General features: G+C 44.3%; 1 protein-coding gene across 1 annotated transcript in view; it reads right to left on the bottom strand.

The window, feature by feature from the left end:
* Positions 1-989: 989 nt before the first annotated feature.
* Positions 990-22,826, bottom strand: part of NSF (N-ethylmaleimide sensitive factor, vesicle fusing ATPase) — an 81,112-nt gene continuing 59,275 nt past the window's right edge. The window contains exons 9-21 of the mRNA XM_040436142.1: positions 12,189-12,388; positions 11,123-11,288; positions 10,959-11,033; positions 10,669-10,856; positions 8,689-8,784; positions 8,253-8,409; positions 8,030-8,163; positions 5,691-5,757; positions 5,535-5,614; positions 4,455-4,589; positions 4,247-4,360; positions 3,365-3,420; positions 990-2,096 (exon numbers count right to left, since the gene is read on the bottom strand). Coding sequence (XP_040292076.1) covers positions 2,069-2,096; positions 3,365-3,420; positions 4,247-4,360; positions 4,455-4,589; positions 5,535-5,614; positions 5,691-5,757; positions 8,030-8,163; positions 8,253-8,409; positions 8,689-8,784; positions 10,669-10,856; positions 10,959-11,033; positions 11,123-11,288; positions 12,189-12,388 — 1,496 coding nt within the window. The 3' untranslated portion in view covers positions 990-2,068. The remainder of the gene's footprint in view (positions 2,097-3,364; positions 3,421-4,246; positions 4,361-4,454; positions 4,590-5,534; positions 5,615-5,690; positions 5,758-8,029; positions 8,164-8,252; positions 8,410-8,688; positions 8,785-10,668; positions 10,857-10,958; positions 11,034-11,122; positions 11,289-12,188; positions 12,389-22,826) is intronic.

The following is a 22,826-nucleotide window of genomic DNA, read 5'->3' as shown; positions in this document are numbered from 1 at the left end:
AGATTACAAGAGCAATGATAGCGGAGAGGACTTACAATGTTGAGCACTGGCTTTTATAGCATGGGTAGGTAACGTACCTCCATATACCGGAAGCCATGTGTCAGCATCTCTCTGTGACAGGAAAATGGCAGACTTCCAGCCGTCCATCCAAAGCTTTCCATCTGCTTCATAGAATTTTATATTCAGAATCATTTTATAAATCTTATTTATTATATGGCGTGTATATATCCTATATGTCATAACTGAGAGTATATATAATATATTATAAATATATATTTGGAAGAAAAAAAAATTGTGTGCGCATTGCAAGTGTTTTTGGACCACCTTACAAATGATCCTATGAAAGGGATTGTCCAGGACTAGAACAAAGGGTTCACCTTTTTCCAGAAACAGCACCACATCTTTCCATAGGCCATGTCTGGTATTGCAGGTCAGCCCAATTCCCTTAAATACCTCAAACCGCTACGAGGCTACAATGTGGTTAAAGCATTTAATGGTATGTACCTCGGATACCTAGGTAAAAAATAAAAAAATAACCCTCCTGACTACCCATACCTCGCAATGTACTGTACCTATGGCCACCTGTCAACTGCATAACAGCTTTCTATCAAGAAAATGCTTGTTATAAAACATAAAAATAATGCAATACGCACCGGCCAGGGAAAAAAAAAAAAAGTTAAATGAAAGCCTTTTACACATGGTATTGAACTTACTGGGGCCGATTTTTCAAACTATTGTACCCTATCAAATCCTAGAAACCCTTGGGAAAGAAAAGCAGCAAATTGATTGGTTACACTAGGCAACAACTCCACATTTTCCTAGTATTAGTTTTGCTAAATTCATTGTGACCAGCCATGAATAAAGCACCTGCTTCCGCAGTACTCCGAGCAGGAGATTCTGGCACAATCCGAAGCACCTATAAGCAGCTACCTCTATGCTTTTGATTGATAGGAATAGCATTACCAATTAAAAAATGAAGGAAACCTAAATCCGATAAATAATTTATTTATTGCAATAGTTGTCCAGATGCAATAACCAACAGATCATTTATTACAACATAAAATCCACAATAAAAATATACACATACTGTGGGACGGAGGTTATGACGTGTCTAGAGATTGGGGGTTTAACTAGGAGATAAAGCAGCCACAGAACCAAAGCACATGTCACTTACAAGGAAGGACGCTGAAGGGGGGGGGGGGGGGGGGGGTAGGGCCGAGAGTGGGATAAAAGAAACCTACACAGCATGGTCGCATCCATTGTGAGCATATCCAGGCATGAGAAATGAGTATATCCACGACCAGTCTTCCCAACAAAGAGTACTACTAAACGTAACCCTGAACACTACTTGCCTATCCTGCAGACAGCCATCTTGTGATATAAACCACCACCCTACAATGAACTAGTGAACCAGTACACTGTTGAGCAGGCATCCTCAAACTGCGGCCTTCAGCTGTTGTAAAACTACAACTCCCACAATGCCCTGCTGTGGGCTGAGAGCTGTAGGTTGCAGTTTTGCAACAGCTGGAGGGCCGCAGTTTGAGGATGCCTGCTGTAGAGGGAAGACATTCAAAATGGCTGTCTGCACTCCACAAGCTGTATGCTTTTTAGATCAATGATCAAGATAAAACAGTATGGCTACTGGAATATGGCTAAATCACCACAGCTTGATTTGTGCATTTATATCAACCAGACGTTGCATTTATGTAGCGCTGAAGTGACAGCTCTGTGATGTTCGATGCCTGCCTGTTGTGTGCAGTCACTCCACCAGAAAATCAATGACGAGGCTATTACAGCGTTGTTACATTTTGGTTACATCATGGTTGCACTGTGCCACACTGTCCTGTGCATTCATACTAATCAGAAGCTGGGTGAACTGAGAATAGATCTGAATGGCTTAGACAAAGCATAGTTTAGAATTACATGCACATCCCAGGTGATACAGAAATAGGGGAGTCAGTGATGTGCTACTAGAATCCAACCTTCCCAGAAACAGCCAGTGGTGGGTGGAATGTAACTCGTTTGGATGATGATGACACTTTCCCCCAAGTTCTCCTGTTACCGCCAGTTAATCGTAGTCACGGCGCACTGGATTTCTGAAATAAAAAAATAAAAAATAAAAAAAGTGATTGCAGGATGTTAGACAATAAATGTTATCAATTAGCAAGGTCTAGCACTCTGAGAGGGAGGACCGAGGGTCTTGTTCTAAGGGTCCTCTCAATATCCATATCACAGCACAAGGTAGGATGTGATAGGACCAGCTCACAATCTATAAATCTATAAAAGGTTATATACTACTAAAAGGAGTCTGTCTGCAGTATGCTAAACTGTTGACAGCACTAGGTGGGGGCTGGGAAGGGCAGTACAAACATATCTTTTGTGAGACTTTTCTCATCACGGGTAGTGTGTATATTAAGTTTTATTCAGCAAAATTCTGCTCTTGTAAGTGGCCAGAGTGGGGGCTTCCCTATGAAATGCTGTCTACTCTCTGCATGAAGCCGCTTCACAGCTCGTCCCCTCTGCTCTGAGCGGTAGCTGTAGTGGTCCTACAGATATCTCTCAGAGTGGAGAGGAGGGGAAGGGCTGTATGGCTGCTCAATGCACATAGCAAATGGCAGCGAAGCTCCACCCCGGGCACTTTCAAGAGCAGAATCATGCTTCACATTCACACTGCTCCTGATTAGAAAAGGTATGTTTGTACTGCTCTTCCCAGCCCCTACCTAGTGCTGTCAGTGGTCTCACTTTAAACATCCTTAGTCCTGGTAACAATTATTTAAAGACCACTACTACCATTATTATTAAGACCACCTAAATAATTCTAAAGGAGTAAGAACAGAATCAAAGGCTGGGATACAGCCGAAACGTTGCAGCTTGATTTTATGGCACACATTCTGTAAAGTCCGTCCAATAATGGATTCACTGGAGATGCTGCCGCTATCTCTCTTCATTTGCTATACAGTCGACTGCTGAGGATCTGCGGTCGTGGCTCGGTTGTTGCATTACCGGTGTGGCCATTTATGTCCGTGGGTGCTGCTCTAAAAACACTTTTGTCTAACCTCTGGGTAGGTCATCAGTATCTTATCTGTGGGGGTCCGACACCCAGGACCCCACTGATCAGCTCTTTGAGAAGGCATCAGTTTTCGCAGTAGCGCCGCTGCCTTCTCAAACAGTTGATCAATGGAGGTTACGGTTGTCGGACCTCTCCGATCAGATACTGAATAAACTATCCAGAGGATAGGTCATCAGTAAAAACTCTCAGAAAACCCCTTTGATGCGTAATATAGTTTTACAAATTACCACATTTCCTGGACAAACCAGTTTGGCCACATATTATTCATATTCAACTCTTATGATATAAACTTACGGAGCTTCATCTTTCAGCAAGGCCAAGAACTTACTGACACGATACTCTGGATCCATCTTAAATATAAGAACAAAAATCACCATTAAAAATGAGGCATAAATCACAGCCCATTAACGCTAAAGAAAGCTTTTGGAGCTCAATGGGCAGCAAGGGTCATTTGTTATCACTAGTGAGAGAGAGGACAATTGGCTGTGTCTAGTCTGGGGAATGCTGAAATTTCTAAGTTTCTTAGTAGATCAGAGCATTTTTAATACAAATGCAGAGTATTCTCAAGAACCAGAAGAGGGTGCCAACAAACTGAATCTTGATCGACAGTGCCATGCAACAGAAAAATTAAGAATATGCAACACTTCAAAAGATCCAAGGATCAAAATGTGTAATATATTCACTTGTGTTCAGCACAATGCTTCTGCCACATACGAGGGCTTTTTGCAAGCATTTTTGAGCATATCTAATAGGCATAGTTGCTACACAGGCAAAGGCAGAATTGGCACAAAGAAAAATGTCCATACACCAAAGTAAAGTTATGTGCAGTCTAAAAATACAGTTAATTAAATCATTTTCCGTACTAGGAACGTCTAATCAGTGGTGGTTCCTGGTACCCTACTCCCGGTAGGGAAATAAAGAAATTAGCATGCGCTTTCACAAGGCAGTTTCCATATTGCCCATTCATTATAACAGACAGTGACGGCACATGCAACGGAAGCTGAAGCAGGCAATCCTCATTGTTGGTATAAGTGGGCGTCTTAGCCATCAGACATGAACCAAGCAGACATTTATAGGACATCTTGACAAAATGCCCAAAATTTCTCTAGGAAAAATAGTTTGCTTTTGCCCTAACACTTAAAACAAAAAGATCCCATTTTGGATGTGTGTCCTCACCTGCATGGACATCTCGATTAACATGAGAAGCTTCTTGATGCCTATGTAAACCTTCTTGCCCTTCACTTGTTGGGCAATAATAGAGCGTTCATTGTCCTTAAAACTACCCAAAAGCTGAAAAAAACCATAAATAATAAATATATATAATTGTCCGTGAAAGACAATCTAAGAAAACAATACATAATAAATGTCAATGTAATAAGCTCACCTCCAGCGCCTCCATCAGCTGCACTCCTGTGCAGATGTTTGGAACGTGTATTGTAGTACTGAAGGCATCCAGCATCTCCATCTCCTGGAGGACGTCCTTACGGCTGGTGGTGCCAATGATCAGAAGTTTACGACTCTGGGAAAAAAATCGTAAAAACAAATGTGTTCAGTCCAACCTGGAAGCAACAGCCTTTGGCCTCATGCACACGACAGTATTTTTTCACGGTCCGCAAAACGGGGTTCCGTTGTTCCGTGATCCGTTTTTGTTTCCGTGTGTCTTCCTTGATTTTTGGAGGATCACCAGACATGAAAAGTGAAAAAAGTCAAGTTTGCCTTGAAAATGATAGGAAAAAAACGGACACGGATCACGGACGCGGATGACAATCTTGTGTGCCTCAGTGTTTTTTCATGGACCCATTGACTTGAATGGGTCCGCAAACCGTTGTCTAAGAAAAAAATAGGATAGGTGATATTTTTTTGACGGACTGGAAACACGGATCACGGACACGGATGACAAACGGTGCATTTTCAGAGTTTTCAACGGACCCATTAAAAGTCAATGGGTCCGCAGAAAATCACGGAAAACGGAACAACGGACACGGAACACAACAACGGTCGTGTGCATGAGACCTTTAGCTGCCTTTGAAAGTCAAATCTTATATAATAGATTGCCAACCTCGAGTCTCTTAAGATGCATTTACACGTGCCGATGAAGCAGGCAATTATCAGGAAGGGACCATTCTTTCTCGATAACTGCCTGCTCGGCAGTGAAGGAAAGAGCTGCATTTACATGAAGCAATCTCCTCCACTGTATAGGGACAAGAGATGGCTACTGCTACTGCTCGCCCTCATACAAATTCATTGTTTTTGGGCAGTAAATCGCTGTTCAAATAGCACAATCTGCCGCCCGGAAACAACGTTTTAATGTGCTGCATAAATAATGATTTGGCCTGATGAATGAGTGTTTTGCTCGTTCATCGGCAGCACATTTATAAAGGCAGATTATCGGTAACAAGCATTCGTAGTAACATTCGTTCCCAAAAATCTGCCTGACAATTGTCCGGTGGGAATCTGCCTTTACCTGTGGTGGAGCTTTCTTGAAAAGCACAAGCAAAGCCTGGAGCACCAGATTAGAGAAACGAGGGCCAATAGGAACATAATCTGCAAAGAAAACCCAGTAGATTATAATCTCATAAGGTCTATGTGTTTCATCATTTTTGTGGATTTGTGGCCTCACCTAGCAGTCTTTCTATATCGTCCACCACAACACAACTCAGCTGGGACTTGTAGGCATCCTCAAAAATCTGGAAAAGAACAGTCGGAACAATGAATGAGTCGGGAGGTAAAGTGATTTAGTAGGCAGGGTAAAGTAAAACTGAATATTAAAGGAAGTCTGTCATCAGTTTTGACCATACTAAACTGCTGACAGCACAAGGTGGGGCAATAGAGACCAGGACAAACATATCTTTTGTGGAACTTCATTATCAGGAGTGGGAACACAAGTCAAATACAGTAGGTCCATAAAGGTCCCACAAAAAGTATTACTGTACAATGAATAGGGCATATGATTGCAATATACAGTACAGACCAAAAGTTTGGACACAACTTCTCATTCAAAGAGTTTTCTTTATTTTCATGACTATGAAAATTGTAGATTCACACTGAAGGCATCAAAACTATGAATTAACACATGTGGAATTATATACATAACAAACAAGTGTGAAACAACTGAAAATATGTCATATTCTAGGTTCTTCAAAGTAGCCACCTTTTGCTTTGATTACTGCTTTGCACACTCTTGGCATTCTCTTGATGAGCTTCAAGAGGTAGTCCCCTGAAATGGTTTTCACTTCACAGGTGTGCCCTGTCAGGTTTAATAAGTGGGATTTCTTGCCTTATAAATGGGGTTGGGACCATCAGTTGCATTGAGGAGAAGTCAGGTGGATACACAGCTGATAGTCCTACTGAATAGACTGTTAGAATTTGTATTATGGCAAGAAAAAAGCAGCTAAGTAAAGAAAAACGAGTGGCCATCATTACTTTAAGAAATGAAGGTCAGTCAGTCAGCCGAAAAATTGGGAAAACTTTGAAAGTAAGGGCTATTTGACCATGAAGGAGAGTGATGGGGTGATGCGCCAGATGACCTGGCCTCCACAGTCACCGGACCTGAACCCAATCGAGATGGTTTGGGGTGAGCTGGATCGCAGAGTGAAGGCAAAAGGGCCAACAAGTGCTAAGCATCTCTGGGAACTCCTTCAAGACTGTTGGAAGACCATTTCAGGGGACTACCTCTTGAAGCTCAACAAGAGAATGCCAAGAGTTGCCAAGAGTGTGCAAAGCAGTAATCAAAGCAAAAGGTGGCTACTTTGAAGAACCTAGAATATGACATATTTTCAGTTGTTTGACACTTGTTTGTTATGTATATAATTCCACATGTGTTAATTCATAGTTTTGATGCCTTCATAGTCATGAAAATAAAGAAAACTCTTTGAATGAGAAGGTGTCCAAACGTTTGGTCTGTACTGTACAAGCAATACAAATACATTGCTCACAATGCTGGCATAGTGATTCTCGTGAACCAGCCTAGACACCTTTCATTTGTTCCTCCCTCCTTCTTAATTCATAGAAATATATAGCCATTTCTCACAAAAGATATAGAGACGAAAAATTGCATTGCATGCCACAGAGCTGTTTATTACTGGAATATCTAGTACTATGTTTAAGGGATTATTTTCTATGCAAGGGATGAAGGAGTTAGCAGGAACTCATTGCAATGCACTCCTGGGGTTGCAGTTGCTTGATGGTCACATGTGATGAGCTTCTGCCCACCCACAAAGGAAAGAGAGAAGTCCTACAGAAAATGTAAGTAAAGGTTTGGCTACACAGCAATTTGGGGCGAAGTGTAGCAGTTGCACATTTGACATGACCCCAGAATCACAAAAAAAAAATCCAATAATGCTGGATTTTTTAGATTTTGGGGTCGTGGCAAACGTGTCCAATCATTTCTATAGCTGCCTAGCTACACCTGAGATATTTGGGCACACAACGTGTCGTGCCCAGAATCGCTGTGCAGATGAACTCTAAACCCCTTCATTGCTTACCTGCTCACCGTTGACATTGCAGCAGCAAAGCAGTGTAATTACAACTGCTCCATCCCATTCAAGTGAGTGTCGTAGTCTGTTCAAACAGCTGAGTGGCAGTGGTGCTGGGAGATGGACCCCTGCTGATCTGACATTGAGGACCTATCCTGTGGATAGGTCCTCAATAAGAGAAAACTACACAAACCCTTTAAGATAACTAAATTAATTTCCCGATTTTAATGCCATGTCATTCTTAAGTTCCACAATTGATTATTTTTTAATACAACTTCATAGGGGTTAAACCTTCATTTTATGATACAGAGCTTCTAGATAAAAATGGGTGGACACTCATTTTAAGCTCGTTTTAAGATGAAACCCGATTTTGGTTGGACTTGATGTCTATAGAGGGTGAATTTCTTCAACTACATGGTGACCTATGACCTGCCCACATGTAGTGAAGTCCAGATACTAGTGGAAACAATGCTGCAGGTCATACCTTTTTGATGGCCTGGCATTTGGCAGTCTCAGAGAACCCAATCATCTTTTCTGGTGAGCAGATCTTTATAAAGGGGAAATTAGATTCCTCAGAGATCTTAGCAGCTAGGGCTGTCTTGCCACTATGTGGTGGACCTGCCAAAAAAAAAATCATTTAACAGCCTGATTCTAAAGAAATTAGATTTCATAGATGAGCCCCCTTATAAGACAATATAAGAGCCTACCTTCCAGTAAGACGCTGACCAGGGGTGTTCGATCACTATTTTTGGTTTGTTGGACAAGTAATTCCCCATCTTCCATTACACGGGTAACAGGGTCACCCCATTTAATGATACCATTCATAATATAACTTGCATAATCCTCCTGGTTGGTTCCAAATGCCTAAAAACAGGACAAGTCAAGAATCAAAGCTGGAATTTACCTCAAGAAGCAAATGGGAAGAGGACCCAGTCATTGAAATATGGAGTCCAGCCAAATCTGCTTGTTATATGCAAAAGTTGCCTACAGACATAGAGTGACACACAGAGTGCCAAACCTCATTAGTAGGGATCCACAAGGACTCCATGTGCCTTTGTGTATCCTTCTGCGTATAGCTCTCCATTTCAGAGAAGAAGTTAGAATATTAGAAGTGGCCACGTTGATCACAGGACAACAACTTACAGGCTTTATGTCGTTTTCCAGTGAAGTCAGAAAGTCTCCTCTTGTCACCTGGAGTTGTTCGGCTTTCTCCATATCAACCTCTACTTTGGTGGTGGCCTGAGAAGAGAAAACAAACACCAACCACATGGTTATGACCAAATCGTTGAATTTCAGAAATTCTTTATCTGTCCTCACCATCGCTGAGCTTCCCAATCATGCAGAGGACTATAGATCTCCGAGATTTCCAAGCAGACCAAATTGACAGCAGGGTCCTGATAGTTTGGGTGGACACTTCCAGCACATGATGCTAGTACTTTCAGTTCCATGTTCAGGTAAATGCTGGATCAGTGGAATTTTAGTTTTTAGATTGTAATAGGTTAGCGGCACAAGGCTGGGAAAACCGCGAACTAATGTAAGCACAGGGAACCTGTCACTCCTCAGCTAATAAAGTAAGCTAGAAGGGTGACATGACCAAGATATTGTAAGGTGCTGAAAGACATAAGCGATTAAGGCTACTTTCACACTAGCGTTCGGAGCGGATCCGTCTGATGTTTCATCAGACGGATCCGCTCCGATAATGCAGACGTTCGCATCCGTTCAGAACGGATGCGTCTGCATTAAAACTTAGAAAATTTTCTAAGTGTGAAAGTTGTCTGAGCGGATCCGTTTGAAGATTGAGCCATATGGTGTCATCTTCAAGCGGATCCGCCCCCATTGACTTACATTGTAAGTCTGGACGGATCCGCTCGCCTCCGCACGGCCAGGCGGACACCCGAACGCTGCAAGCAGCGTTCAGGTGTCCGCTCACTGAGCGGAGCGGAGGCTGAGCGCTGGCAGGCGGATGCATTCTCAGCGGATCCGCCTCCACTGAGAATGCATTGGGGCCAGACGGATGCGTTCGGGGCCGCTCGTGAGCCCCTTCAAACGGTGCGCACAAGCGGACACCCGAACGCTAGTGTGAAAGTAGCCTAAGTCAATGGGGGCGGATCCGCTTGAAGATGACACCATATGGCTCAATCTTCAAGCGGATCCGTTCCCCATTGACTTACAATGTAAAGTCTGAACGGATCCGCTCAGACAACTTTCACACTTAGAAAATTTTCTAAGTTTTAATGCAGACGCATCCGTTCTGAACGGATGCGAACGTCTGCATTATCGGAGCGGATCCGTCTGATGAAACATCAGACGGATCCGCTCCGAACGCTAGTGTGAAAGTAGCCTAAGACACTAGTGCAGACCACCTGAAATTCTAGGCCTGTCCACAAAATGGAACAGTAAAGAAAACTTTCACTTACAGGATTCCATTTACCAAATCCTCCACTGAATTACTTTGCCTGACAGATGCAGCAGGGCTGAATGCTAACTATGGAGAGGTGCACTGCTAAACCAAAGTAGGTTGAACCTACAGTCCTGGGGAAAATCAGAGAACCAGATCTACACGTATGTCTCTACATAAAAAAAATATGGCAAATGCTATCTCAGCAACACAATGCCAAAATAGAAGCAAGACACAGCTCAGACAGCTAACACATGGTAAAATGTCAGCCTTTGAGTGTCAGGGTGCTATGGAGGATGCAGGTGCCATAGACAGATCATCTGAAACTAATGTGTCTCTCTGTGCAATGTCTAATCCTCCCTCCCCAATCCCATGATCCATCTCACCTTCCTCCTCTCTTCTTGTAGAAGTGGTCAAGTTCTCCTGCTCATCATCAACACACCTCAGCTGCTGCATAATCTCATACTGCATATATCAAATACTGCAGATAATTTTTTTGAAAAAGGATGAGAGACCCAATATCTTGCTTACTATTCAAAGAGATTCTGCAGCAGATGAGGTGTATTATAAGTAATGATGCACCCACTAATATAAGCAGTCACTTTGGAGTTGTGTGAATTGTGTACGTGTACGCAGCCTGCTACCTTGTGCATTTATATTGTCACTGGACTCCTTAGTGATATTTAGTTTAGTAAAGTTCACATTTTGTTGCGTTATCAGCTTACCTTGATGTGGCGGTTCATGGCGGTGGACTGAGCTGCCCTCACAAGCCCTTCCAGCTCCGCTCCACTGAAGTTTTTGGTCTCCTGAGCCAATTCAGGTATTTCTACATCCTGGGCCAGCAGACTATGCTCCTTCATCCGGGCAGTGTGGATATGGAGAATCTGGAGACGGCCTTTCTCATCAGGCAAACCTGAAGTAATAATGGTAATTCAGGAAGTGAATATAATGCATCATAGGAGTAAGGCAAGCAAATCATAGGTTGGTATATGCACATGTCATATGTCCCACTCACCTATCTCCATCTTAACTTCTAGCCTCCCAGGTCTCAGAAGAGCTTCATCTATCAGATCTGGCCTGTTGGTCATACCTAGACAGATGGAGGAGATACAAAGTTGTCAAAACCAACCTACACTCACATCAGGTGGGTTTATGGCATCTTCTTGCACTCTATGTCACCTATGACCAGGATATTATTCAGCTGCTCCACACCATCTATCTTGGAAAGCAGTTGGTTCACCACAGTGTCATGAACGCCGGTGCTTCCTGCCATGCTTCCTCTCTGCTTACAAATGGCATCTATTTCATCAAAGATGATAATGTGGAGCCCACTATTAGCACCAAGCTGCAGATACAAGGAGATGATGGAGATAATTATAAGCAGATAGTGACCACCTACACAACCAATTACATTTATTACTCAAATGCACCTACAATAAAAAATTAAACATCTTTGCAAATAGTCTTAACATCTATTATTTTATGTCTGCAGCTCCTATGCAGACACGTGTTTCCAATGGTAACAGACTACAAACCATGTGTAGTCCGATTCTGAAGTCTTGCTTGTAGTTCCCAAGGAGACGCATAGAAGGTGTGGACACAAAATAGTAGGATATTCTGAAGACCATTTAAAAATCTGCTTATGTTTTTAGATCCATTGTAATAAAAACCAAAATGAACTGCATAGGAGGAAACACCCTTTAAAGGGAACCTGTCAGCGGCAAAAGCCATCCCAAACCGCCAGCAGTACCTTCAAGTAGCCAGCAGTGAGTTTCTAATGATTTTCTTGATGCATTCAGATGAGGCAGAAGTATGAAAAACGATCTTTTATCCTCCGTCCGCGCTATTTTCCAGTCAGGCTTGAAGTCAAGGGGGCAGCGGCCTCCTTGCTTCAAGTCAAGGTAACCGCGCCCCCTTCCCTGCCCCTTCGCTGACAGCGCTTATGCAGAGAGTTCAGCTGGCTTTGCCGAACACCCGGCTGTCAGTCACAGGCGAAGGGGCAGGGGAGGGACCGCTGCCCCCTTGACTTCAAGCCTGACTGGAAAATAGCACGGATGGAGGATAAAAGAACGTTTTTCGTACTTCTGCCTTATCTGAATGCAGTAGGAAAATCATCATTCAAAACTTACTGCCGGCTACTTGAAGGTACTGCTGGCGGTTTAGGATGGCTTTTGCCGCTGACAGGTTCCCTTTAAACATTTTAATTCTTTATTAAAGAAACTTTGAGCAGGGCTCATGGACTCACCCTTCTTTGTTCTTCTTCTGCATCTGCAAACAACTTTCGGATGTTGGCCTCAGACTCTCCAACATACTTGTTTAGGATCTCAGGTCCATTAACCACTTTGGGTTCCCGGGCATTCAGCATTTTGCCGATTTGCCTGGCCATGAGAGTCTTACCACATCCGGGAGGGCCGAAAAGAAGGATACCTTTCACATGCTTGCACCCTGCAGGTTGAAGTAAAACAGGAGATTACTGTAAAGCCCATAAGCATGCACAGTGGATATAAAAAGTCTACACACCCCTGTTAAATGTCAGGTTTCTGTGATGTAAAAAAGTGAGACAAAAATAAATGATTTCAGAACTTTTTCCACCTTTAATGTGACCTATAAACTGTACAACTCAATTGAAAAACTAACTGAAATCTTTCAGTTCGAGGGAAGAAAAAATATAAAAATAAAATAATATGGTTGCATAAGTGTGCACACCCTTAAACTAATACTTTGTTGAAGCACCTTTTGATTTTATTACAACACTCAGTCTTTTTGGGTATGAGTCTATCAGCATGGCACATTTTGACTTCTTGGCAAAAACACTCTAAATCTGTCAGATTGCGAGGGCATCTCCTGTGCACAGCCCTCTTCAGATCACCCCACAGATTTTCAATCGGATTCAGGTCTGGGCTCTGGCTGGGCCATTCCAAATCTTTAATCTTCTTCTGGTGAAGCCATTCCTTTGTTGATTTGGATGTATGCTGTGGGTCGTTGTCATGCTGAAAGATGAAGTTCCTCTTCATGTTCAGCTTTCTAGCAGAAGCCTGAAGGTTTTGTGCCAATATTAACTGGTATTTGGAACTGTTCATAATTCGCTCTAGCTTAACTAAGGCCCCAGTTCCAGCTGAAGAAAAACAGCCCCTTGGCATGATGCTGCCACCTCCATGCTTCACTGTGGGTATGGTGTTCTTTTGGTGATGTGCAGTGTTTTTGCGCCAAACATAACTTTTGGAATTATGGTCAAAAAGTTCAACCTTGGTTTTATCAGACCATAACACCTTTTCCCACATGCTTTTGGGAGACTTCAGATGTGTTTTTGCAAAATGTAGCCTGGCTTGGATGTTTTTCTTCGTAAGAAAAGGCTTTCGTCTTGCCACTCTACCCCATAGCCCAGACATATGAAGAATACGGGAGATTGTTGTCACATGTACCACACAGCCAGTACTTGCCAGATATTCTTGCAGCTACTTTAATGTTGCCGTAGGCCTCTTGGTAGCCCCCCAGACCAGTTTTCTTCTCGTCTTTTCATCAATTTTGGAGGGACGTCCAGTTCTCGGTAATGTCACTATTGTGCCATATTTTCTCCACTTGATGATGACTGTCTTCACTGTGTTCCATGGTATATCTAATGCCTTGGAAGTTCTTTTGTACCCTTCTCCTGACTGATACCTTTTAACAATGAGATCCCTCTGATGCTTTGGAAGCTCTCTGTGGACCTTTTGCTGTGGGATGCGACTAAGAAAATTTCAGGAAAGACCAACTACAGCAGCTGAACTTTATTTGGGGTTAATCAGAGGCACTTTAAATGATGGTAGGTGTATGCTGACTCCTATTTAACATGATTTTGAATGTGATTACTTAATTCTTTTGCAATAAATCTTTTTATTTAAAGTTTTGTCAGGATGAACAGAGGGTACATCTTCAAACATTCAATTCCTTAGAAAGTCAGATTTTACAATAAGGTAGAGACAGATAGCTCAACATATACAATCATTTTAACAGACTGCATTTCGCACACGGATGTAAGAGTCCAATCTTGGGGACTGCAATAAAAGACTGAATAAAGGTCCATTTCTTGCCCATATTCATTGGAGGACACAGGAACCATGGATACAGCCATGTCCTCTAGGAGGCGTTGACACTAGTAAAAGCTGTTAGCTCCTCCCCTGGCAGCTATACCCCCTCCAGCCTGGAGAGAGAGCTTCAGTTTTTTCTAGTGTCAATAGGAGGAAAGACCTCCCTGCTCTGCAGAGAAGCTCCTGAAGATTTTTTATTTTATTTTTTTCTCTTCTTTTAGGTGGGAGACAGTGGTCGCCTCGCCTCCCTGTTCTACCGGGGGGAGCACACCAGCGTTGGTTCGCCACGCTGCCTCCTCCCCCCACAAGAAGACAAGGTGGACCAGGGCAGCCTCGCTCCCCTGCTCCCGCCAGCCAAGGGGTCACCTAGGTCCGCCAAAGAGAAGACCCTCCAGCCATACCAGACTCCTGCCACTCCGGTGCCAGCTGCTGAGGAGGTGACCCTGCTGGAGAAGGTGACCTTATAGGCCCACTTAGGGAGGGTGAAGAGAAGAGGATAAAGATGAGGTGAGTACACGGGACTAGGTAAGTATGAAGCCCTCTTCCCCCTTCCTCCCTCTTTGAAGACCCCTAACGACATATCAAGAGTTCACACGGCCAGGGGACCTTACTTACTAGAAACAAGACCCCTAGGGAAAAGAAGGGGTTAATCCGGCGGGCGCCATGAGCCACGCGCCCCCCCCCCCCTCCCCATCCAGGCCGACGGCATTTTGGCTCATAGGGGGTTAATGTAACTTCTCCCACGGACCTCCAGCGTAGTGTGGAGCACAGGCGACTCCCGCTCCCCTCAGTGTCCACCATATTCCGCCCCTTTCGGGAGCGGGCGCCGCTCAGAAAGGGTTAATGCCGCAGTGCATTTTCTAACATGGGGGACTCCGGCTGCGGACTGGGTAAGTGACCTTACCTAAGCGGATGGCTAGATCGCTTGCCCGACTCGGGCTCCAGCCCCACAGTGTGCGTTTTTTTTCTTTCGGGGGCGGGCACCTCCGGCCGGTGGGGGCGATGGCGCTCCGCTACCAGGCCTCTGTTTTCCCCGGCCGTCCGGCAGTGTTCCGGTCGGCCGTGTATGTAGCATGGACCCCGGCTCTGTGGCATAGCGGCGATTCTGGAGCTAGGCCGCAACTTCATCGAGGGAGGGGGCGGCGAGCTGCCGCTAATTCCTCCCGCCTAGCTGTTCCCCTCCCCCAGTAGTCAGCTGAGCATCGCCCCTGGTCTTCTAGACACTTAACCCTTCCTGGCCAGCAGTGGCAGGGCAGTTGCAGATGCTGAGATAAGGCCTTTGTGGGCTGGGCCTCTCAGCGTCAGTGCTGAGTAAGACCAGGGGAACCTTTTTTGACACTGCGTGCTTTACGGCATGTATAAGTCTCTACCCTTAACAAACCCAGTCTGTTCAGGGTGAACCAGGCCAGGGATTAGAGGGCTAAGTCTACTAGCTAATACTTTTGCCCAGATCTTAACGTCCACGTTTATCAAGGATATAGGACGGTATGAGGCACATAAGCTGGGGTCTTTCCCGTCTTTTGGTAAGATGGTAATCGTAGCATTGAGAGCCTGTTTAGGGAGCGTATCGCCTAAGAGGAGTGCGCTACACCAGGCTGTCAATCTGGGGATCATGATTGGGTAGAATTTTTTGTAGTACCCTATAGGGAGGCCATCCGGGCCTTGGGCCCTCCCCAGAGGCATAGACTTTAGGGTTCCCGAAATTTCTTCCTCCAAGATTGGTGACACTAATTGAGCTCTAGCTTCCTCGGAGAGAATAGGTAGCTTGAGTTTGGACAGAAATCTGTCTATTGTGGCCGACTTAGGCGAGTCTCCCTCAGCTACTGTATTATCGGGTAAGTTATATAGTTGGCTGTAAAAGGACACAAACTCACGTGCAATTTCTTTAGTTTCCGCAGTCTTTTGGCCCGAGCTGGTTGTAATCTCTCTGTTTTTTAATAAGGTGAGACAACATTTTGTTGCCCCTATTCCCATAAGCGTAAAACTTGTATTTGGCGTATTGGTATTGTTTGGCATATTGGACATTCAAATGATCTTTCAGTTGTTGGTGCAGGGACATCAGATCTGCATGTGCCTGTTTATACTGGGACCTTTTTTGGATCTTTTCAATATTGGAAATTTTCACTAAGAGTGAGTCTAGTATTTTTTGGCGATCCCTTTTGAGTCTAGCTCCAAGGCTAATAAGTTCACCTTGTATGAAGGCCTTATGGGCCTCCCAAGTGTTTGAGACCAATGTATCCCCTGGGGGGTTCTCTATGAAGTAATTGGTTAATTTTTGGGAAATAGCTGAAACATCTGACGGTCTATCTAGCAATGTTTAATTTAGTCTCTAGACCCACTCCCGTTCAGGTAACTCTTTGAAGAAGATTGTAGCAGAAATCGGTGCATGATCCGACACTGTTATAGCACCTATATCTACACTCTTAAGTGCACATGCTAGGTTGGTCAGAATTAGTATGTAGTCTAATCTCTGAAACGAGGAGTGGGCTAGAGACTGGAATGAGTAGTCCTTTGAGGATGGATTGTGGAGTCTCCAAGAGTCTATCAAGCGCATGTCACCAAAAGACTTATGAATGTTGCTCAGGGATTTCTGAGAATGAACTGAACTACCCGTGGATGAATCCAAGAGAGGATTGAGGGCAATGTTTAGGTCGCCTCTCACTAGGATGACACCTTCTGCTAGTTGTTTAAGCATGTTAAAGGGTTTTCGTAATCCACTTAGCTTGACCTTTATTAGGGGCATAGAGGCAGGCTAGGGTGAGTTTAAGGTTTCCCAGCCTACCCTTAACAAATAGGTATCTCCCTTCCGCATCAGGTATAGCAATTGTAGGTGTGAATGGGATGTTTTTGCCTATACCAATACTTACTCCCCTGGAGGAGGATATATAAGTGCTATGGAACCATTGTTTATATTGCCGTTGGGGAAATTTAGGGATTCTATCGCCCCGCAAGTGTGTTTCCTGCAGGAAGCATATGTCCGCTCTTGCCTTCTTTAGGCTACTTTCACACTTGCGTTGTTCTTTTCCGGCATAGAGTTCCGTCACAGGGGCTCTATACCGGAAAAGAACTGATCAGGTATGTCCCCATGCATTCTGAATGGAGAGTAATCCGTTCAGTTTGCATCAGGATGTCTTCAGTTCAGTCGTTTTGACTGATCAGGCAAAAGAGAAAACCGTAGCATGCTACGGTTTTATCTCCGGCTAAAAAAACTGAAGACTTGCCTGAATGCCGGATCAGGCATTTTTTCCCATAGCAATGTATTAGTGCTGGATCCGGCATTCAGAATACCGGAATGCCGGATCCGTCGCTCCGGTATGCGCATGCGCAGACTGAAAAAAAGGTGAAAAAATAAATGCCGGATCCGTTTTTGCCGGATGACACCGGAAAGACGGATCCGGCATTTCAATGCATTTTTTCGACTGATCAGGCATTTTTAAGACTGATCAGGATCCTGATCAGTCTTACTAATGCCATCAGTTAGCATACATTTTGCCTGATCCGGCAGGCAGTTCCGGCGACGGAACTGCTTTCCGGATCTCTCTGCCGCAAGTGTGAAAGTAGCCTTAGCATCATGAGGATTTGTGCTCTTTTCTGGGGGGTGTTCATTCCCTTCACATTGAATGAGGTGAACGTGATGTCAGCCATAGACAAACTGTGTATCTAGTCTCATTGCGTCTAAAGACCTTTGATATCTGACTGTATCTGTATGAAGTGACCCAAACCAATGAATACACACAATAAACATGTGAAATACAGATGTAAACTTGAACACTAATAAAAGCTCCCCGGCTCTCCTTGTCAGGGGGAGAGAAAGTGGGAGCAGGAGGACTTGAACAAGTCATTCCTAACCTGGAACCACAGACCAGCCCCCAGACAGAACAGGTTATAGATAGAAAACCCATTTATACTAACAAACCCCAGATAGACCACAGGACTATATCATGGCGTCGCTGGGGCAGATGATGAAACTGATACTTATCTGGATGCTGCTAATGACCATCACAATGACCCAAACATAGAGAACAACACATTTTAACTTAAGGGCATTGCGGTTGTTTGTGAGGCCCAGGCGACCAAGTTAGAAAGTTGTTGATCAAAATTCCAGTGAGATGGATGCAAGTAATTCCACCAGGTAAGGTCTGGAGATCAACCTAATGGTTTCTTCTGTCCATGTTACTTGAATCTTCTGACCTCTGACCAAGCGGTCGTTTTAGGCAGAGGAGGCGGTTGAGATAGTTGAAGGGCTTGAGGTAGCCATGATGGAATGTACAATGGATCCATGTTGAGCATTGGCCAAATTCTGTTGAGACCCGCTGGGGATTTGATGATACGTCTTTTGCCTGCTATGGTCGCTTGTAGGCCAAAAGGAAACAGCCAGCGGTATGTGATTTTCAGCGACCTGAGGTGATCACATAAGGGCTTGAGAATCCGCCTTTTCTGTAGTGTGGACGGCGCGATGTCTTGGAAAAAGGAGACTGGCTGGCCTTCATGGGACAAGTCAGGGAGGTCCCTGGCTCCCTTCAGGATGACCGCGGTATCCAGATAGCTCAGAAGTCCGGACACCACGTCCCTTGGCGGTTCTCCATCTTTGGGTGGTGGCCTCAGGGATCTGTGAACCCTCTCGATGGTAATGGATTGGGCCCTCTCCTCTCCCAGTATGCTGCTGAACAGATTCAACATGGCCGCTGGCAGGTCATCGTGAGGGACCGCCTCAGGTAAGCCTTTCACCCTCACATTCTTACTGCGGCTTCTATTTTCCTGGTCCTCTATTAGACCGAAAGCAGTGTCCGAAGCAGCGTTATGGACCGCAATGTTTTCCTCCAAAGCTGTGCTGTGAGCCACATGTAGGAGCTGGTTTTCTTCCAGCAGTTCAACTCTTTGGCCAATATGTCGCATATCAGCTTTTATGTCTGCCAGTTCATGACAGGGGCGAGAGTCTTTTTAAGGTACCTCTTCGAGAAAGTAGCTGTGTCTGTTGGTGTTCCTTCTTCATCTGTTTCAGCAGCGCTATCCGATTCAAATGCCTCTGCTGCCGTCCCTGCTGCCCGCTTAGGACTCGGCACCATCTTGGCTTCAGGCGCTGCAGGAATCAGCGGCTTCTTTTTAAGGAACTGCGCCATCTCTATTTGGGTATTCTTAACCCCACTGGGATCCGGGAGGTTTCTGGGTCGGTCTCTGCCGATCTTCACCATTTTGATGGGTTTTGAGGCTTAATAACTAGCTGGGAGCCGCTCTGTGTGACGGGAGCTACAGCTCAGGCGTTCGTCTTGGCGCTCAGTCAGGCTCCACCCCTGATTGCTTAATTCTGAACAAAGCTACATCCCCAGTTATAAGAGGGTGTGCACACTTATGCAACCACATTATTTTAGTTTTTTTGGTTTTCTTCCCTCCACCTAAAAGATTTCAGTTTGTTTTTCAATTGAGTGGTACAGTTTATAGGTCACATTAAAGGTGGAAAAAGTTCTGAAATGATTTATCTTTGTCTCATTTTTTTTTACAGCACAGAAACATGACATTTTAACAGGGGTGTGGAGACTTTTTATTTCCACTGTATGTATACAGTGTATTGTATACACTTTGCAATACAATACTGTAACGTTCTGTGCGGCACTGCATTCTGCGCAAGTTGTGCTGGTCATACACATTAGATAAATGTCAGCCAACCATGTAATGTGTATGGGGCCCCCTGAAAGCAGATGACGGATAAGATAAGTATTGGGCAGATTAATTTCAAATGCCCGATCCTTTCGTTCTCAGGGAGATATGCTGCCGCCGGATACTTCCCACCTATCCCTGCTCAGGACACATGCATGTGTATGAAGAGGATGGCTTGTCCAGAACGGCTGATGATGACAGATGTTGTCGAGAGGGACAAGGATCGGGCAAAAAGAATATTTTAGCCTGATCCTTCTGTACTCCAGGGAGGTACGTCTGGCGGCAGCTTTCTCCGCTCTCACCATAGCATACACAGACACGTTCAGCCCAGTCAATTATATATGTGTATGGGAAGCCAGGAGGGAGACAGGAGAGATAGCTGTCGGCTGAATGATCATTTGCCCGATTGGATGTGTATAGGCGGCTTTAGTGCTTTCTATATCAGACCAGAGTGATGTAAGGATTACGTTTCCCAGGCGTTCTGTGCAGACAGTAAATCAGCAAGGGTTGTTGGAAGATGTGAGCTCAGTAGATAAAGGAATTCTGAATGCTGCTACAGGTGAAAGAGAAATAGTAACCTTTCTGCTGCATTGCATGCTGTTTAAGGAAAAGGTGCATTTCCATGCGCGGAGCAGCAGCAGATTGTCGGAAAGGAAGCGTTTGTTTAGTGGAGGAGACCGTTGCATTTACATGCAGCGATCTCCTCCACAGTATGAGAACAAGGGATTATTATTGCCATCGCTCGTCCTCATACAGCTGCTTTGTTTCTGGGCAGCAGATCGCTGTTTAGACAGGACAATCTGCTGCCCAGAATGACAGTTGCACAAACGACAGTTTCACCTGATGAATGAGCGTTTTGCCCGTTCATCAGGTGATCTGCAGCACTTTTACAAGAGCAGATTGTCGAGAATGAGCATTCGCCGGAACGTTTGTTCCCGATAATCTGCCCGAATATTGCCCCGTGTAAAAATACACCTTTAAGCTGGTCATACATGAGATAAATGTTGGCCAAACCTGCCGACCATCTAATGTGTATGAGGTCCTCTTGACTCTCCCTAAAGGGCAGGTGCAGGAAAAGATAAAGATTGGGCAGTTGGACTGCAACTCCTCTATATTTTTGTTCTTGGGAAGATAAGCAGCTTCTGCATGTGAGAGGTGAACAGTAATGCAGAGATGCAGAACGATAGATATATTTTTTTTTTCTATATTTCCCCTAGAGGGTACAATTATATTTCAGATCAGCTAATGGCTTTCTGACATGTCCACTTGGTCTATTGTGCTTTGTGTTATAGATCAGTACTACAGGCATGTAGTAGGACAGTAGTACGATACAAGTCTGAAGTCCCTGCATGTGGCTGCAATAATAATAAACACTGGCTCCTTCATGTTCTCTACTCATTGGATGAAATATCAGTAACATCTGATTTGTGAATTTTGAGAAGTGGTCTATTGATCAATCCTGATCTCCACAGTGTCAGCAGATTCCAGCTGCTGCCTCCCAGTCTATTACTTGCCAGTGATGACAGCCATGTTTGGGTAGAAGAGGGCACCTGTCATCCCGGCCTAATCCTGTAACAATATGACCTTTTCCTGGGATGCAGGTGAGAATGTGCAAGAAACACACGGTTATACCGAGATAAGGTCTACAAGACAAGGCTCATCGAGGTGACAGAAGAGCGGGAGATGGCAGGAGCTGCTTTTACTGAAAAAGACCTGACATTTACAACTTTATAAACTTCTCAGAGTTCAGCATTAAAAAGAACAGGTGCAGTGGACTCCTGTCCGAGTGCAAAATAGACATAATTAACCAAGTGTGCGCTACAGGGCACAACACCTGACTACGGGCAAACCTGGCATAACTATGTATACTGCTTGTGCTCCTTAGTCAGTAGCTTATAGACTGCTCCTGGATCATGGTCATCATGGAGAACCCAGTCCTATCATTAAAGGGGTTGTCCGAGTTATATTTATTGATGACCTATCCTCAGGTCGTTAATGTCAGATAGGCGGGGGTCTAACACCCGGCACCCCCGCTGATCATATGTTTGAAGAGAATCCATGCCAGCGCTGCCTGCTCTTCATTGTTTACCTGCTCGCCGTTGCATCCACATTTCAATGGGACGGCTCGTTCCTATACACTTCTATAGGAGAACTGTAGCATTGAAATGAATGGGGCGGCTTAAGTGTAATTATACCTGCTCACCGCTGCGGATGCGAAGGCGAGCAGGTAAACAATGAAGAGCAGGCAGCGCTGGCACGGCGCGCGCCTTCTCTTCAAACAACTGATCGGGGAGGTCATCAATAAATATAACTTGGACAACCCCTTACCTACAACTCTGCATTGTGCATTTTATGGTTTGGAAGTCGTGTTTCTACATAACTGAAATGTTCCTTTTTTGTGTTTTTTGAAAATACTGATAATAAAATTTACCAAGAACTCTGAAGTGTGCAGTGCCTCTGTTATTTCTCCTGGCAACATACAAATACATTGACAAATGGATCATACCATTCATCCTGTCAACAGGGTGTGTTCATATGCAGTCTGACACTGTCAGCACTGATTGGACAGCGTTTCAGTGTGTGTGGGGACACACCGCACTGACACGGCCAATGGTAACACCCAGTTATCAATGTAGTCATACATTACTAGGAGGAACAACAGAGGAACAGCACAATGCAGAGTTTAAAAACACTGTTCCAGCTCATGAGACAGGTCATCTTTAACCACCTCAGCCCCCCTAGCTTAAACACCCTTAATGACCAGGCCACTTTTTACACTTCTGACCTACCCTACTTTCACCGTTTATTGCTCGGTCATGCAACTTACCACCCAAATGAATTTTACCTCCTTTTCTTCTCACTAATAGAGCTTTCATTTGGTGGTATTTCATTGCTGCTGACATTTTTACTTTTTTTGTTATTAATCGAAATTTAACGATTTTTTTTGCAAAAAAATGACATTTTTCACTTTCAGTTGTAAAATTTTGCAAAAAAAACGACATCCATATATAAATTTTTCTCTAAATTTATTGTTCTACATGTCTTTGCTAAAAAAAAAATGTTTGGGTACAAAAAAAATTGTTTGGGTAAAAGTTATAGCGTTTACAAACTATGGTACAAAAATGTGAATTTCCGCTTTTTGAAGCAGCTCTGACTTTCTG

Source organism: Bufo bufo, chromosome 6 (assembly GCF_905171765.1).
Source record: "Bufo bufo chromosome 6, aBufBuf1.1, whole genome shotgun sequence".
Lineage (NCBI taxonomy): Eukaryota > Metazoa > Chordata > Amphibia > Anura > Bufonidae > Bufo > Bufo bufo.
This window is presented reverse-complemented; position numbering and strand designations above follow the sequence as displayed.